The sequence below is a fragment of the Bufo gargarizans genome, chromosome 1 (assembly GCF_014858855.1).
Source record: "Bufo gargarizans isolate SCDJY-AF-19 chromosome 1, ASM1485885v1, whole genome shotgun sequence".
NCBI classification, from domain to species: Eukaryota; Metazoa; Chordata; class Amphibia; order Anura; family Bufonidae; genus Bufo; species Bufo gargarizans.
The window spans coordinates 629,975,917-629,992,625 of NC_058080.1; the positions used below are offsets into that span (position 1 = coordinate 629,975,917).

At 44.8% G+C, this 16,709-nt stretch overlaps 2 protein-coding genes across 12 annotated transcripts in view; both read right to left on the reverse strand.

Annotated features, from left to right (window-relative positions):
- The window catches only part of MACIR (macrophage immunometabolism regulator), a 32,436-nt gene extending 27,521 nt beyond the window's left edge, over positions 1-4,915 (reverse strand). Inside the window, exon 1 of the mRNA XM_044291260.1 lies at positions 4,818-4,915. The gene's annotated coding sequence lies outside the window, so the exon portion shown is untranslated. The remainder of the gene's footprint in view (positions 1-4,817) is intronic.
- Positions 4,916-12,769: 7,854 nt separating this feature from the next.
- The window catches only part of PPIP5K2 (diphosphoinositol pentakisphosphate kinase 2), a 133,599-nt gene continuing 129,659 nt past the window's right edge, over positions 12,770-16,709 (reverse strand). For all 11 annotated transcript variants that reach the window (XM_044275957.1, XM_044275961.1, XM_044275959.1 and 8 more), the window contains one exon: positions 12,770-16,264. In XM_044275957.1, coding sequence (XP_044131892.1) covers positions 16,134-16,264 — 131 coding nt within the window. In that variant the 3' untranslated portion in view covers positions 12,770-16,133. The remainder of the gene's footprint in view (positions 16,265-16,709) is intronic.

Consider the following 16,709-nt stretch of genomic DNA (forward strand, 5'->3'; position numbering starts at 1 on the left):
AAGGATTGGTGGGTCTGATCTGAGAAAGATTGGTGGGTCTGATCTGAGATCTGACAAAGATTGGGTGGTCTGATCTGAGATCTAATGAAAATTGGGGGTCTTATCTGAATGAAAAATATGTTTTGCTTATTTTCCTTCTTTAAAGCCTAGGTGTGTCTTATCATCAAGTGTGTCTAATAGCACGAAAAATACAGTATAAGGTGCCATTAAACAATACAATTTGTCCTGCAAAAACTTATGTGAACTGAAAGTGTAAAAAGTTACAACTCTTAGAAGATGGGGAGGAAGAAACAAAAATGCAAAAACAAAAATTAAGGGGTTAATATTTAATCTGTGGGGTCTGATAACTGGGACCAGCATCGTGGTAGTCCATGGAATGTATATGGACGATATTGCAGTTCGGCCCTATTAAGCCACCTGTGTGTGTGTTTCAGCACCAGCAGTGTGTGAGATTACAGCCGGCTTATTTTCCACCTGGAAATTGACCTCTTGCACGGATTTCAAATTAAATAGCAGTCAATTATGTTTGCGGTTTTAGCTGCGGATTTCACCCTCTTCAATAGAAGGGTCAGATCTGTGGCAAAACTGCACCAAATCTGCAATTAGACATTGCGGATTTTGGTGTGGATATGCTGCAGAAACGCACACGGAAATACGTGCAGATTTTATGTACGGTCACCTGCCCCCGTGTGCAGACGGCCTCAAGGTGCCTCCAGAAGCAGCGGATTTTGTTTGAACTGAAAATCTGTTCCATTCATCTCATTTGGACTTTGCCCATGGTAAGAGCGGTTGCTGGTGGCTACTGCTCATGCCCGGGGGCTGTTCAATCAGTAAGGGCTCGGAACGGGAGAGAGCGTGCATGCGCGAATATGCATGCTCCTGTGTACCCAGCCAGCAAGGAAAAAGAGGAAGACACCGCGCAAGCGCTGCCACCGCTGCTGTGGCTGTAACCAATGACAACTATGTGTAAACTCTGCTCAGGAAAAATAACAAATATGGGGGAAAGGAGGAAAAATCAATAATTCCATGTATTAGGTAAGTTGAATGTTGCGGTATAAGAAATGCGATCAGTGTTAGACTACTTTCACACTGGCGTTTTGGTTTCCGTTTGTGAGATCCGTTCAGGGCTCTCGCACGCTGTCCAAAACGGATCAGTTTTTCCCTAATGCATTCTGAATGGAAAATGATCCGCTCAGAATACATCAGTTTGGCTCTGATCAGTCTCCATTCTGCTCTGGAGGCAGACACCAAAACGCTGCTTGCAGCAGTTTGGCGTCCGTCTGATGAAACTGAGCCAAACGGATCCGTCCTGACACACAATGTAAGTCAATGGGGACAGATCCGTTTTCTCTGACACAATCTTGTACAAGAGAAAACGGATCCGTCCTCCATTGACTTTCAATAGTGTTCAAGACGGATCCGCCTTGGCTATATTACAGATAATACAAACGGATCCGTTCTGCCTCCACTCCGCTTTGTCTGTCTGACGAAACTGAGTCAAACGGATCCTACACAATGTAAGTCAATGGGGACGGTTTTCTATGACACAATCTGGCACAATAGAAAACGGATCCGTCCTCCAATGACTTAGAGTTCATGACATATCCATCTTGGCTATGTTACAGAGATAATACAAACGGATCCGTTCTGAATGGATCCATGACGGATCCGCACCAAACGCGAGGGTGAAAGTAGCCTTACTCCACTGTTGGGACAACCCCTATAAAACCAGACCCAGCGCATGGACAGTAGTGGAGCGGTTTCATTTCCCCTAATCTCAGACAACTACCCGTGGGCAGCACTTTTCATAAACCATGGAACCCTAAATCTCAAATCTCCAAAGAGAAGGGCACTGTGATTGCTGTGTGTCTATTACTTCTCCCAGAACTGCGCCAGACCCAAACCAGCCCTCTATGTACCAAATCTGCGCGCCTCCCCATAGTGGAGGGGATCAGTACCGTTCAGCTACGTGCATCCACATTATATCATGTAGAATGCCTAAAGATGGACACCCCGGCAGGGTTGGACAGTCCATCAAAATAGGCGACTTTTTTCATGTGTCTGTGAATAGACATGTCCGTGATTTTTTTGAGGTTGGCGGTACTATAGACATGTATTACTCATAATCCTGCCCGTAAAAAATGTTGGGCGACCGTGATTTTTGGATAAGTTGCCAGACGCCGATACATAGGTGGCTAGTCAAACTACACTGCCGCCTCCCATGGTACTGGCCACACGCGTTCCATGATCTCAGTAGTATCCGGGCTGATTTGGACCACACTGGTCTAGTCAGGTCTGCGCAACCTTTATGGCTTCCCCTTTCCCATTGCTCCCCTTAGCCGTATAATCACCACAGTGGGTTAAGGGTAGAGACATTCTCCTCCACTCACGACCCCTGTCCCCTGAAGAGTTAGGGGGTCCCCACCCTGTTTTTGTGAAGTGGAGGTACCCTCTATAGTTTTGATATATTCTCAAATAAACGAAACGCGTAGGGACTTCGAATATATCCACCATACTAATCTTTACCCTAGTAGCGACCATCACCCATGGGGCCAATCCCTTTGTCCCTATAGGGCCATTTATTAGGGTCAGGTTCCGGACGAGGCCACCCCTTGCGGGGAAAGGACCCCGTGTTAGGAGGCACCTAGGGATTCACAGGCCAAGTAGGGCATTAACAGGGACAGCTTTTCCCTGCAGCCCCTCGGCACCAGGTGAACTTGAATAGAGGACGTGTTTTTCGGACCCGAGAAGCCCCTCCACCTCCAGGGTTTTGGACTACAAGGTCCTGACTGGCACCACCGGTAAGATCCACCCTTTTATTTGCCTTATGGCATTACCATTAGTCTGTGGCGTCTTGCCAAAAGACTGCATTTAGTGTTTATTTGTCGATCAGTTCCGCTTCCCTGTACAATTGTTAGCGGACTTGACCGTTGGCGAATCACCTACGTGGGTCCCTTATTGTTGTTTGTTGTCTGTCTGGTTTGTCTGGTAGGGGCTTTTTCTTAAACAGTCCAAATAAACTTTAGGTTTTAATACGTTACTGCCCCTCACTTTTCCTACATATCCCTCGTCACAGAGCAGTATACCTTGGGAGAGTGCTCATGCACTATCTCCCTTTAGGGACCACCTTTTTGTTCTCTTTTGTTTTCTTTTCGGATAAGTTGCCCAGGAAAAAGAAAAATTCTGGTTGGCAATCCTACAATAAACATGCATGCTCAGCCGGTACAAACTGCTTCAGAACGAGACATAGAAAACCTGTAGCGGTGGCCAAATTTCAGCAGTTAAACCCTGTCCAGTGCTCAGCCCCTTAAAGGGTTGTGTCACAAACCAGCACCTGGATCCGAACACTTCTGTAATTGTACGTAACTAAAAATGTACTACAGCCTCTGAGTCATTCAATAAAATCCATCTCTGTAGCGCCACCTGCTGTTTGTTCTTTCCCTTAAGTCTCCGTCCACCTGAGCGAGGTGGTCGCACATGCTCACTTTAAATCTTCAACTAACCAGCCAGTTAGAAGCTGTGGCAGTTACAAAGAGTGAGGAGATCTCTGGTTGAGGTACAGGGCTCTGTCATGCGCTATATCAGGTCTCATTTTCATTTTTTGACATCAATCATGGCATAATCCCTTTTTAAGGAGCTTCTGCAGCATTATCAACCCTATTAAAAAAAAGCATGCTGCCTGTAAGGGTTGATCATGCTGAGTGACAGCCCTGTCTTGCAGCAATTCATTGAGTCGCTTTTGAGTAATTTATACTTTGATGGTCATGCTAATTAGGTGTCTAGAGAACGGGGGGCGGGCCTAGCCCCTCGGAGCACCCCTTCACCACCACCACCTTTCTCCCACTGAGTGACAGCATGTGCAACAATACAGGGCCAGGCAGAAAAACCGTGAGGATGTCTGTCCCTGAATGGGTTGGAATGGATAAGGGGGAAAGGCGGTGATGAAGAGGTGTTCCGAACACCTAATTGGGGTAAGAATAAAAGCGCAGCTTTCTCCAAAACAGTACAAAGGACGGCTATGAGAAATCATCAGCATGATCAACCCCGACAGGCTGTATGCCCGGTTTACTAGGGTTCATCAAGCTGACAGGAGACATTTACAGTCCTATTCATTTCAAAAGATGCAAAGACAGAAGAAAAATAACGCATGCGGGGCACTCCTACTGGTCAATGGCGAGCAGAGGCGATCTTCTGATATGTAAAGGTGAACGTCCCCTTTAAATAATGCTGGAAATAATCATCCTATAGGTTTGTCACCAGTTCCCATTGTAAATGTCACGAGAAGGGGAAGTCATCAGCGACAGGAGGATATAATGACTGTACATAGTAAATGAGGCATCTAAGTGACCCTGGAGGTGCCGCAGCGCACATCGCCAACACGTCACATATGTACGTTATGTATGCGATAGATGGGTACCACATGCATCCGACCATCAGCCACTAAAGCCATACATTACATGGTCCCTATAGAACTTTCTGCAGCATCATGCTCTGTGCACTGGCCCAGGGTGACGAATAAGGGGGGATGCCCGGGGGATGCCCCCCCACCCAGCCCTGCTGCCATCACATGGCCCAGGGTGAAGAATAAGGGGGGGGGGGGGCTGCCCCCCACCCAGCCCTGCGCAGGGTGAAGAATAAGGGGGGGAGGGGGGGTGGGGGTGCCCCCCTCCCAGCCCTGCTGCCATCACAATGGTGCTGCCCTATAGCAGGCACAGGTTGATGCCAGCGAGGACCACACACCAAGGGCACAGAGAGGAGGGGGCGCGCTGCACCATCATACCCCCCACACAGCACCTGGCAGTGCCCCACAGCATTACCTGGCCACCCGGCGCCGCCACTTCCTGCTGCCGCTGCTCAGGACCGGGCGAGGCAGGCACTGTGTGTCCGTGTGATGTGAGGGAAGAGGAGGAGTGCGCCCATAGGAAGCCGCCCACAGCCGCCCCCGCCTCCCAGTGACAACACGGGGACCCAGGGGTGCAGGCTGCCAGCAATGTGGGCACAGACCAGTGCACCGTCAGAAAAGCATCACATTTTTAAAGGACTCATGGTATTTTTATTTTATTTTTTTTGTCCACATCCAATCTGCATGTTTAGCAGCTGGGATGTAGACCCATTCACCTCAGTGGTGCTGCGGTCTTTTCATGAGCCCTAAGCGCGCGTTCACACCAGCGTCTTTTCAGTCCGTGTCATTTCTGTGGGGCTGCAAACGATGTCCGCATCTATAGAACGTGTCCTATTCTTATCCGTCTGCTAGGTACACACAGACCACAATACGGATACGGTCCCATTCACATAAACATAGAAGTGAATGGTTCCGCATACGGTTAGCAAAAAAAACGGACACGAAAAGAAAATACGTTCATGTGCATGAGCCCGACCCGTCAGCGGATAGAATGCAGCATTAAAAAAACAGTGGGAGTCATTTACTATCCAGAAATAAGTCTATTTAAGGCCTCTTTCACACTTGCGTGGTCCGGATCCGTCATGTACTCCATTTGCCGGAATTACACGCCGGATCTGGAAAAACGCGTAAGAACGCATAATGTTTTGTTTCCGGATGCGTCTTTCCGGCTTTTTGGGTAAGATACTGATCCGGAAATTCTGAAGCCAACATCAACGTTTTTTTGTCCGGATCCGTCGTGTACTGATGAGCGGATCCGGTATGTAAATTATTTCTTATAAGAAAATTTCTAGTTTGTTTTGCAACTAATAAAATATGCAAGGGACAAACACACAATACTCACCTCCAGGAGCTTCTTTCACGCCCTGTCTTCTCCCGCGCGGGCTGTCTAGTGGAAGTTTTCGCGTCAGCCAAGCCCTTCCTACTTCCTGGCGCAGGCGCAACTTCCAGATCCATCGTTGTGTCGTAACAACTGATGATGTTAGGACGGATCAGGAATAATACATTTCAATGGGCTATTATTCCGGATCCGTCGATGCGACAAGTGTTCAGGATTTTTCACCGGAGCAAAAAGCGCCGCATGCTGCGGTATTTTCTCCGGCCAAAAAACGTTCTGATCCGGAACTGAAGACATCCTGATGCATCCTGAACGGATTTCTCTCCATTCAGAATGCATTAGGATAATCCTGATCAGGATTCTTCCGGCATAGAGCCCCGGCGACGGAACTCTATGCCGGAAGAAAAGAACGCAGGTGTGAAAGGGCCCTAAGGCGGATTTTTGCCGCAGATTGCAGTGCAAAGGTTATTTGCATCGCAACCTGCAACTTTTCCCTGCTCATGCCATGTATATAAAAAAAAAGTGGGCATGGTGGGGAAGAGCCAGTAGGCCCGTCTCCTTCATCATTTTCTACGCCCGTTTTAGGAAAATGGTCCAAATGTAAGGGCTCATGGACACAACCGTATGTTTTTTGCGGTCCACAAAAAAATACAAATGTCGTCCGTGTACATTTCATAATTTGTGGAACGGAGCAGCTGGCTCCTGATAGAACAGTCCTATCCTGGTCCGTAATGAGGACAATAATAGGACATGTTCTATTTTTTTGCGGAATGGACATACGGAAACGGAATGCACACGGAGTAACTTCATTTTTTTTTTTTTTTGTGGACCCATTAAAATGAATGGTTCCACATTTGGTCTGTAAAAAAAGCGTAACGGACACAGAAAGAAAATACGTTTGTGTGCATGAGCCCTAACACAACTCGGAAGCTGTCTTATATGTAGAACTGGATCTGGATGCGCCAAAGTTACGTACAGGCCAGCACCTCTTCATGACTTCAGCGGATCCACCTCCAGCGTTAATAAGACCGTCATCTAAAACGCCGGGCTTCATAAATGACCCCCTGTGTGCAGTTCTTGGAACAACATATCTGCCTTAACGCCTAGGGCAGATTCGGAACTCAACAAAGCGGCCTCATGTTGTAGGTGGAGCCAACCAAGAAGGTGTGGCTAAGACAAGTGGGTGTGGTTTTTGCAGGGCAATCATCAGCCATTTTGCAACATTCATTTTTGAACCTTTTTTTAGGCAATGAAACAACAACAAAATACGGCAAATCTCTGCATAATAAATGCTATTTGCTGAAGTGGCAAAACCCCTTTAAGGGCGGTGCTGGAGCTGTGGCAGAGAAAGGACAAGGGCATCATGGGTTTGGTTGGATACAGGAACAGGAAGTGCCACTTCCAGGATGGAAACAGACTGACATTGGCCAGGAGAGTCCAAACTGAAAAGAGCATTGGGAAGATGTACATGGCGTGCAAGCAACTAGATGAGGAGATCTGGTAAAGATCATAGTAATTCCGGAAAACCCCTTTAATAAGTGTGTGAGTAGTGGTGGGGCCCCAGTGCTGAAATCATCACTGTGATCACATTCATAGTCACATTTACAGAATGTCATGATGCCGACCCCTTTAACAACGCCCATCTAGTTTCTAGCTCCTCCCACCATTTAGTCACAGACACTCCCCTTTTGAATAGATTGACACGCCCATGGACATAATGTAATAGGATATAAGAAAGAGCTGCATGGACATGGTCATGTGACCACAACCAAGAACGGGAGATAGGTAAAAGAAACACACTACAGCTACCTTCCTAAATGGTTATGCAACATTGCAGACTGTTTTCCTATGTTATGTACACCAGAAGATGGGGTATGGGTGGCAAGGACGGGGTTAATCACCCTGTGTCCTCCCCTCTTGGTAGGAGTAGGCTGGTGCTGCTTTCTGCCTGGAGGGGGAGTTCTAGCTAGGACAGCGTGGTGTGTGGAAGCACGTCCAATTACACCTGGTCCTAGGGACCAGTGGTAGAACCCATTCTCCTGTGAGACCGCTACGCCAGAGACTGCAAGAGCGTTAGGATAACAGGAAAGCCACAGCATGAAATAGACCGCAGAGCGACCAGCTGCAGCTCAGGGAATACAGTTCGGACACCCATCACCCAGTGAACAACCAGAGCAACAACAAGCCAGCATTATACAGTGGACACCTTATTCCACAAGTTCCAGCTTATAGTGCAAGAGAGTTATCAGCAGGGTAGCATACCTCTAAGTGACGTCTCCTCATCTTCTCCATTCGGACCAGACCACCATGACAAAGTATTTCAGCCGCATCCGGTCTCTGCAGAGTTTGACACACAAACATTCTAGATTCCTCACTTTTCCATCATCCTTTCCAACCTGTTGGCTCAACAGTGCCATCCTAATCCTACCCCCAATACTGTGCATGCTGTGCCCCCAAACAGTATACTGCAGAAATAATAGTGCCAAAGTGCCCCCAGTATGTATATGTATATGAATAGGGCACTGCTGGGGGACATTATTAATAAAGAGGGCACTGCTGGGGGACATTATTAATAAAGAGGGAACTGCTGGGGGACAATATAAATAAAGAGGGCACTGCTGGGGGACAGTATAAATAAAGAGGGCACTGCTGGGGGACAGTATAAATAAAGAGGGCACTCCTGGGGGACAGTATAAATAAAGAGGGCATTGTTGTGGGACACTATAGATTAAGAGGGCACTGCTTAGGAACATTATACATAAAGAGGGCATTGATGGGGGAAATTATACATAGAGGGCCCTGCTGGGGGACATAAATAAAGAAGACATTGCTGGGGGACATTATAAATAAATATAGCACTGCTGGGGGAGACTATAAATAAAGAGGGCCCTGCTGGGGGGACACTATACATAAAGAGGGCATTGTTGTGGGACACTATAAAGAGGGCACTGCTGGGGGACTTTATACATAAAGCAGGCACTACCAGGGACATTATACATAAAGAGGGCACTGCTGGGGGACATTATAAATAGAGGGCACTGTTGGGGGGCACTATAGATAGGGAGGGCACTGCTGGGGGACATTATAAATAGAGGGCCCTGCTGGGGGACATTATAAATAAAGAGGGCACTGCTGGGGGGACATTATAAATAAAGAGGGCACTGCTGGGGGGACATTATAAATAAAGAGGGCACTGCTGGGGGGACATTATAAATAAAGAGGGCCCTGCTGGGGGGACATTATAAATAAAGAGGGCCCTGCTGGGGGGACATTATAAATAAAGAGGGCCCTGCTGGGGGGACATTATAAATAAAGAGGGCACTGCTGGGGGGACATTATAAATAAAGAGGGCACTGCTGGGGGGACATTATAAATAAAGAGGGCACTGCTGGGGGGACATTATAAATAAAGAGGGCACTGCTGGGGGGACATTATAAATAAAGAGGGCACTGCTGGGGGGACATTATAAATAAAGAGGGCACTGCTGGGGGGACATTATAAATAAAGAGGGCACTGCTGGGGGGGACATTATAAATAAAGAGGGCACTGCTGGGGGGGACATTATAAATAAAGAGGGCCCTGCTGGGGGGACATTATAAATAAAGAGGGCCCTGCTGGGGGGACATTATAAATAAAGAGGGCCCTGCTGGGGGGACATTATAAATAAAGAGGGCCCTGCTGGGGGGACATTATAAATAAAGAGGGCCCTGCTGGGGGGACATTATAAATAAAGAGGGCCCTGCTGGGGGGACATTATAAATAAAGAGGGCCCTGCTGGGGGGACATTATAAATAAAGAGGGCCCTGCTGGGGGGACATTATAAATAAAGAGGGCCCTGCTGGGGGGACATTATAAATAAAGAGGGCACTGCTGGGGGGACATTATAAATAAAGAGGGCCCTGCTGGGGGGACATTATAAATAAAGAGGGCCCTGCTGGGGGGACATTATAAATAAAGAGGGCCCTGCTGGGGGGACATTATAATAAAAAAAAAAAAAAAAAAAAAAAAGGGCACTTGCAGGGGTACATTATAAACAAAGAGGGCACCAACAGTGTATGATGCTAATGTCCCTGAGGAGTGCTGCCTTTATGATCTCTCTAAAGTGGCAAAAAAAAGTGGTCGCCTCACTCCATCTGTAACACTGTGCCTGTGTCCCAGGCCTATTACACTCCCATGTCCCACCGAAAGATGTGGTGACATATTGGTTATAACTATGTGACTAGTATTTTGGTTGCCACGTTATTCTTGTACTAATACAAGTCTTAAATGTGAATAAAAAGGTTTTCCCACAAATAATATTCTACAGTTTTCAAACCAGCCCCTGGATCTGAATACTTTTGTAATTGTATTTAATGGAAAAAATGTATGATAGCTACTGAGTTAATCAATCCGTATAGCGCCACCTACTGGTTGCTTACTTTTTAAATTATCTGGCCTGCTCACTAAGGCTACTTTCACACTAACGTTCGGGTGTCCGCTTGTGAGCTCCGTTTGAAGGGGCTCACAAGCGGCCCCGAACGCATCCTTCCAGCCCTAATGCATTCTGAGTGGATGCGGATCCGCTCAGAATGCAACAGTCTGGCAGCATTCAGCCTCCGCTCTTCAAACGGATCCGTCCCCCATTGACTTTCAATGTAAAGTCTGGACGGATCCGTTCAGGCTACTTTGACACTTAGAAATTTTTTAACAATATAATGCAGACGGATCCGTTCTGAACGGAGCCACCGTCTGCATTATATGAGCGGATCCGTCTCAGACGGATCCGCTCTGAACGCAAGTGTGAAAGTAGCCTAAGACTGAAGCACATGCTCAGTTCCATTCTTCAACTGCCACCAGTAGTTGTAGCAGGAAGGACAGGCTCCTTGGAGTCCATTCACATGTCTGTATCCGTTCCACAATTGAGAACAAGAATAGGCAGTTCTATGGGGTGCCGGCCGGGTGTATTGCGGATCCGCAATACACTACAGACGTGTGAACGGACCTTTAAGCATGTAAGGGGAAGGCATGCAATGGAGAGGTAGTTTTCCTGTTGAGAACATAATTCGGTACCTTCATAAAATCCGTCTGCTAAAATTCGCTCTGCCGGTATAATGTAATGACAGCAAGCCAGTGCTGACCAGTAATTTGGCAAGTTGTTAGACCCAACCACTCAACTATTCTGAAATCTACATTTTGACACACAAGAAACTATTTACCCTTCCAGGATATTTTGTGGTCCATTACCAATAGGAAGCAATGAACACAGGGAGTAGCCGATGCAAGAAAATGCCCTGAGGGGGCGCTGCATGACACATTCTCTCAGGGGTGTTCTCTGAATCAGGCACCGCCCCCTCATGCCCTGATCCAGCCATTACTTAGTGTATCAGTTTGCATGAAGTGTTCCTTTAATGTTAAATTAATATTACAGAGCAGTTCTTTTTATAAAAGGCAAAGTATTACCCCCTCACTACTTCGGGGACATCTCTATATATAATGTTAGGACTTTGCTGTAGCTCGGAGTCTTGAGTGCTTGCTAATCCCTTTGCAGATGCAGCAGCAGGTTATAAATATTATATTAATATTGTATGGAAATACAGTGGAGCTCAAGAGGATATGATGTATGGTTGATTTGCAGAGAAAAGTAATGTACTCCATTAGATTCTTGTGGCAGGGCGCACACAGCAGAATGCTCCTAGACACATTAAAGGGCTTTTCCAAGATTCTGATGACTTATGGGACTGAGCCGAGCCTAGGCCACGTGATGTCACTGACCTAGGAGGCTGCCGCAGCCTCTTCAAACAGCTGATCGGCGGGGTTCCCGGGAGTCGGACCCCCGCCCATCTGATATTTACGACCTATCCTGAGGATAGCTCATCAATACCAAAATCTTAGAAAAGCCCTTTAAAAATGACACTGACAAGTGCAATCAGTTCTATCCCTTCCAAGTGTATACGATGGATGTACTATTCAGATACACTGACGAGCAAAAGGGTGACAATGTTTTGAACTTTTGACTTTCAGGCTCCGTATCTCACCATCCACTACAGCATCGAACATGTGACTACCATCATCTTATAGACAATCATCTTGGCCATCTCCTACATAAACTGGACTTGTAACTATATAGCATATTAGTTATGCCGCTTCATGTTGTGTGGTTACTGTTTCGCTCCTAAAATTCTAAATTTTTATTATTTTGTAAATCAACCTTTGGCTTTCAACACTGCCCGAATCTTTCTGGGCATGTTCTCAATCAGATTCAAGCATGTCAACCGAAATCTGTTCCCAGGTCTTTTCTACACGTTCCCAATGTTGGTGCATGCTGGTCGACTCACTCGGGCACAAATATAGCTTTTTCTTCCACTCTACCCACAATTGTTTGGTAGAGGTCTGGGGACTGTGGGGGCCAATCCAGCCTCTGACTTAATTGTCACTGAACCATTTCTTCACCAATCTCGACGTATGCTTCTGGTCATTGTCCTGCTGGAACTCTGTCATCCTTTTCATACCATAGTACTTGAGTGTACAAAGTAACTCGTCTTGTAGGATACTCATATTGCTCAGCATTGAGACCACCATCGATCCTGGTCAAGTATCCAACGGCTTTGGCTGCAAAACAACTCCATATCATCAGGCTTCCTCCACCGAACTTCAATTTCTCGATCCGTTATTCCCTTTTTCCCTGGTTTCTTCCAGACCTATTTGCACCCATCTATTGACTTTCATCTAATTGCTCCAAATCACCCGTTTCCAATCTTGTACTTGTCCACCGTTCGCACTTTTTTGCACACTTGAGCCAACGCTTCTTATGATGATATAGAAGTCGAGGATTCGTCACCTTTTTTGAGGCCAACACATCAGACTGGAGAATATTTACTGATCTCCAGCTAAAATCTGATCTCCAATAGAGAGACCTGACGGAGACAGACTTGATATACATTAGAATTTAAGTTACATAGAATTCTGTTCGGTAGAAGCGTGCAGGGCCTGCGTCTTACTGCCGCAATATGAAGCCTAATATCGGTCTATAAATGTCAAGACAATACACCAACTAAAGATTACAAAATAATTTATATTTTGAATGTATTAGAAAATAAAGAATGTCTGCAGTATAACATAGCTAAAAATACAACCTGAAGAAATGCAAATCAAAGTCCATGTATTTACATGATACAGTATATACTACTAAGCCGGCAGTATATAAATGTATCTCAACAAGGTCCTAAAAACACTTTTTAGCAAGTGGAAAAGACAAAGCATAGACAAAGTAACAAACTGGTATACAGTACAAGAAACTGAAGTATTTGGCATTTAATAAGCAGGGGGGACTTTGGGGGAAATAAAATAAAAAAATACAGAAAAATGTGGAAAATAATTAAACAGACCAATAATGTAACAGATACAAGAACATGGAACAAAAGGAAAAGTAACAGAAGTTTGACTGCCCCTTAAATGATCCAACTTTTTTTCTTTAAGCTCATACTTGGGATGTCAAGGTAAAACTAAATTTGGTCAATAGAGGAGCTGACTCATAAAAAAAGGTTTAGCTGTACTTGTACAGTATAAATACTTTTTTTTTAAACAAGCACAAGACTTTGCCCATAGATTATAATACAAAACATGCCAGTAACTTGGTTCCCGGGAGCAGCATGTCTGAAGCGGACAGCAGACATTGGGGCAGAGAGGGGTCAGACAAGTTGGATATCAATGTTGACCCTTTTTCCCAATGGGAGAAGTGGGATCTGGCTGCAGCTTATTTCCTTCTCTCCTCTGAAATAAATACAAGATTGCATAAGCTGAAAGTGCACGTTTATGACGGAGTTCAGAAAACCGCCGTCAACCTGGCAAGAGAGAAGAGTCTCATGTATGGCCCGCTTAAGAGGAGAGCACAAGAACAGCAAGTCAGGGACAATGAGGGCATCTGACTAGGTCATGCACTGGTTTAAGACCAGTATAGAAGAGCATGTGCAAGCGATACGGTCAATAGTTACGTGAACCTATGGGCACAACTGCGTGAGCATACACATTCGGATTAGATCAAGTAGCCAAATGTGAAGTAACAGTAAGGCCTAGATTATGGATGCGAAACTTTTGATATATATAATTATATTGTCTTATCAGGCATGCGGCTATACATACACATTGCCTTTAATTAGATGATGTGAATATTAATGGTAATGTGAAATTTGAGGTCATCTTTTGGCGAATGACACTATTTGTGACATAACTCGGTTCATGCAAATCAATGGAGTTCATTACATTTTCAGTGTCTAGTAATTTGCATCGGATGGTGGTTAGTCCTACCCGCCTTGCAGCATTACTAGCCGTGTTTGGGACGCTGGAAGTATTCGCCATTATATTTTGTTTTCTAATTTGCCATGTTGTCCGGGATTTAAATATAGAAACCTATCCTCAGGACTAGTCATTAATATCCGATTGTTGGGGGTTGGACTCCTGGGACCCCAAAAATCTGTGTTTGAAGGGGCCGCAGTGCTTGTCTGCTCTTTATAGTATACCCAGCACAGAATCATCCATCATATAGCAACATGGGTGCCGGGAGTCAGATCCCACTAATCTGATACTAAAGACCTATCGTGAGGATTGGTCATCAATACTTATGTAACTGAACTCTTAATATGTCATAGCAACATATCAAAGGTTTGGATCTGTGGGGGCCCGAGTGCTGAGACCCCCACTGACCATTAGAAATGGGAGAGAGAGACACACACATAGCATGCTCTCTTCTCGCTGCAGGAGATGGCCTCAATAGAACATCCATCGGTCTATCTAGATTCTGCCAGCACTTCTATCTCCTCGTTCTAGTGATTGGTGGGGGTCGGAGTGCCAAAACCGATCTGATATGTCACTATGAAGGGTCAGCGACACCAAGTAATGGAAAAGCACTTTAATTATATTCGCTTTTGTTCTCTACATAAAAAGAAAAAAAAAGTTTTAATAACTAAAACGGTGTACTTATGGATGTATATATGTAGTCATACACCTTATCCTTAAGTGTGTACTAGATATGGCGATAAACTAATTACTACGACTAGTAATTACTACAGATGTTAGGGTCAGAGTTTTAGCTCCTTTTTTGTAACAAAGAGAACACACAGACATTAGAGCTGTAAAATATGTATCACTGGTCACAGCCATAACAACCAGGATAAAAGTATACATTTTTTACATTGCTTGCTGCATTCTGGGATGTGTAAAACCTGCCCAGAAAACATAAGGTTTAGATTAAAAAGTTACTTGGCAAAGTAAATGTGCAGAACACAGTGCACTACAGGTCCAATAATTCACCCCGTGAATGACAGGGAAAGCTGTAGCAAGCTTTTCCTTCGTTGCTGTATATGCTGGATGTGTAGCATACAATGTAAACACTAAATAATTAAAGGGGTTGTCTCATCTGGGCATTTGCAGTAGAGATATATATATATATATATATATATATATATATATATATATCGATATATCTATATCTATATATCTCTATCTATCTATCTATCTATCTATCTATATATATATATCTATATCTGACAGGTGTAGGTCCTACCTCTGGGAGCCGCTCCTATGTCAAGAATGGGGCCCTGCTGTAAATGAAGCGCACACTGCACATGCATGGTGTCTTTTTCATTCACTGCTATGGGACTTCCGAAAATAAAAGCCAAGCCAACGCTCTGCTATTTTCTTTAGTCCCATAGGAGTAAATAGAGAAACACACATGGACTTCTTGCTGTGAATTCACATCGGGGCCCGTTCTTGAGATAGCAGTAGGTCTCAGAGGTGGGATCCGCACCTCTAGAACATTTAAAGGCCATGTATACCTTCGGAGGCAATTTTTGTTTATGACTTGATTTTATTTATTTTGGCTAAAAAAACAATTTTCAATTAACTTTACTAAAAATATTGAGCCGTTCTGTCACAAAGGGTAAACGGTTTTTATAACTGTGTGACTGGTACTTTCAATTTGTGCCGGTCATCTAATAAGCCTCATCTCTAAACTACTAAGAGGTCATAAACACTTATTTAAGCCACATTCTTATCAGTAAGAGTGTTTATAATGTCAGAGAGCAGAGGTAACTGATGGAAAAGAGAAAATCCAGAGGCTGCTCTAGAGCATCTCGGCACTGTACAGAAAAAATGGCTCCATATTTTTTAATAAAGACCAACTGAAGAAAATGAGTTTTAGCTTAGAATCAGTACAATGCAATAACCCCCCCCCCCCACAAAGGTGTACATAGCCTTTAAGACCTTTCCTAATGATATGCCATAAATGTCCAGTGGGAATACCCCTTTATTGTACATTTCATCTATGCTCTGTCAGTATATACAATCTGATATGAAGTAAAAAAAATATTTAAATATCTCAGATATAGATACAATTCGCTAATGCTGCATTACTACAACTCTTTAAGAATGTAGATTTGGTCTTGCTTGTACACAGACATCTTGCTGGAGATGAGCCGTCTCTTCTTGCCTTTTGCTATCTTCCGAGAGCAGATCACAAGCTATAGAGATGGTGCTTGATGGTCCACTGCCATCTGCAAGACAAGGACAGAAAGTATATAAAGAATATAGAAGGGCCCCTATGTCATTCTGAAGTTGCTTCCTTCTTCAGAGTACAATACATAATTTTAGCCAAACGTCATTTTATCAAAGTTTCTTCCCAGCTGTAGCATTGTGATCCTATAGTCTACATCTCCCAGATGCTTAGCCACCTCTACAAATGGTAAGGCTGGATACACGCGGGCGTATGGCAGACCTGTTATTGGCCTGACTTGAACTCACATCATTATAGGGATCTATGATGCTGTGAGTTCGGGTCAGTTAAACTCGCCATACGTCCACCATATCCTTGTGTGAATCTGGCCTGAGCAGATGTACATAGAACAGCTTTGCATTTTAAAAGAAAAGCCCATTTGGAGGGTTAAAGGGGTATTCCGGTTACCATAAAAGGAGATTTTTGTATAACTAACCAGTAAAATC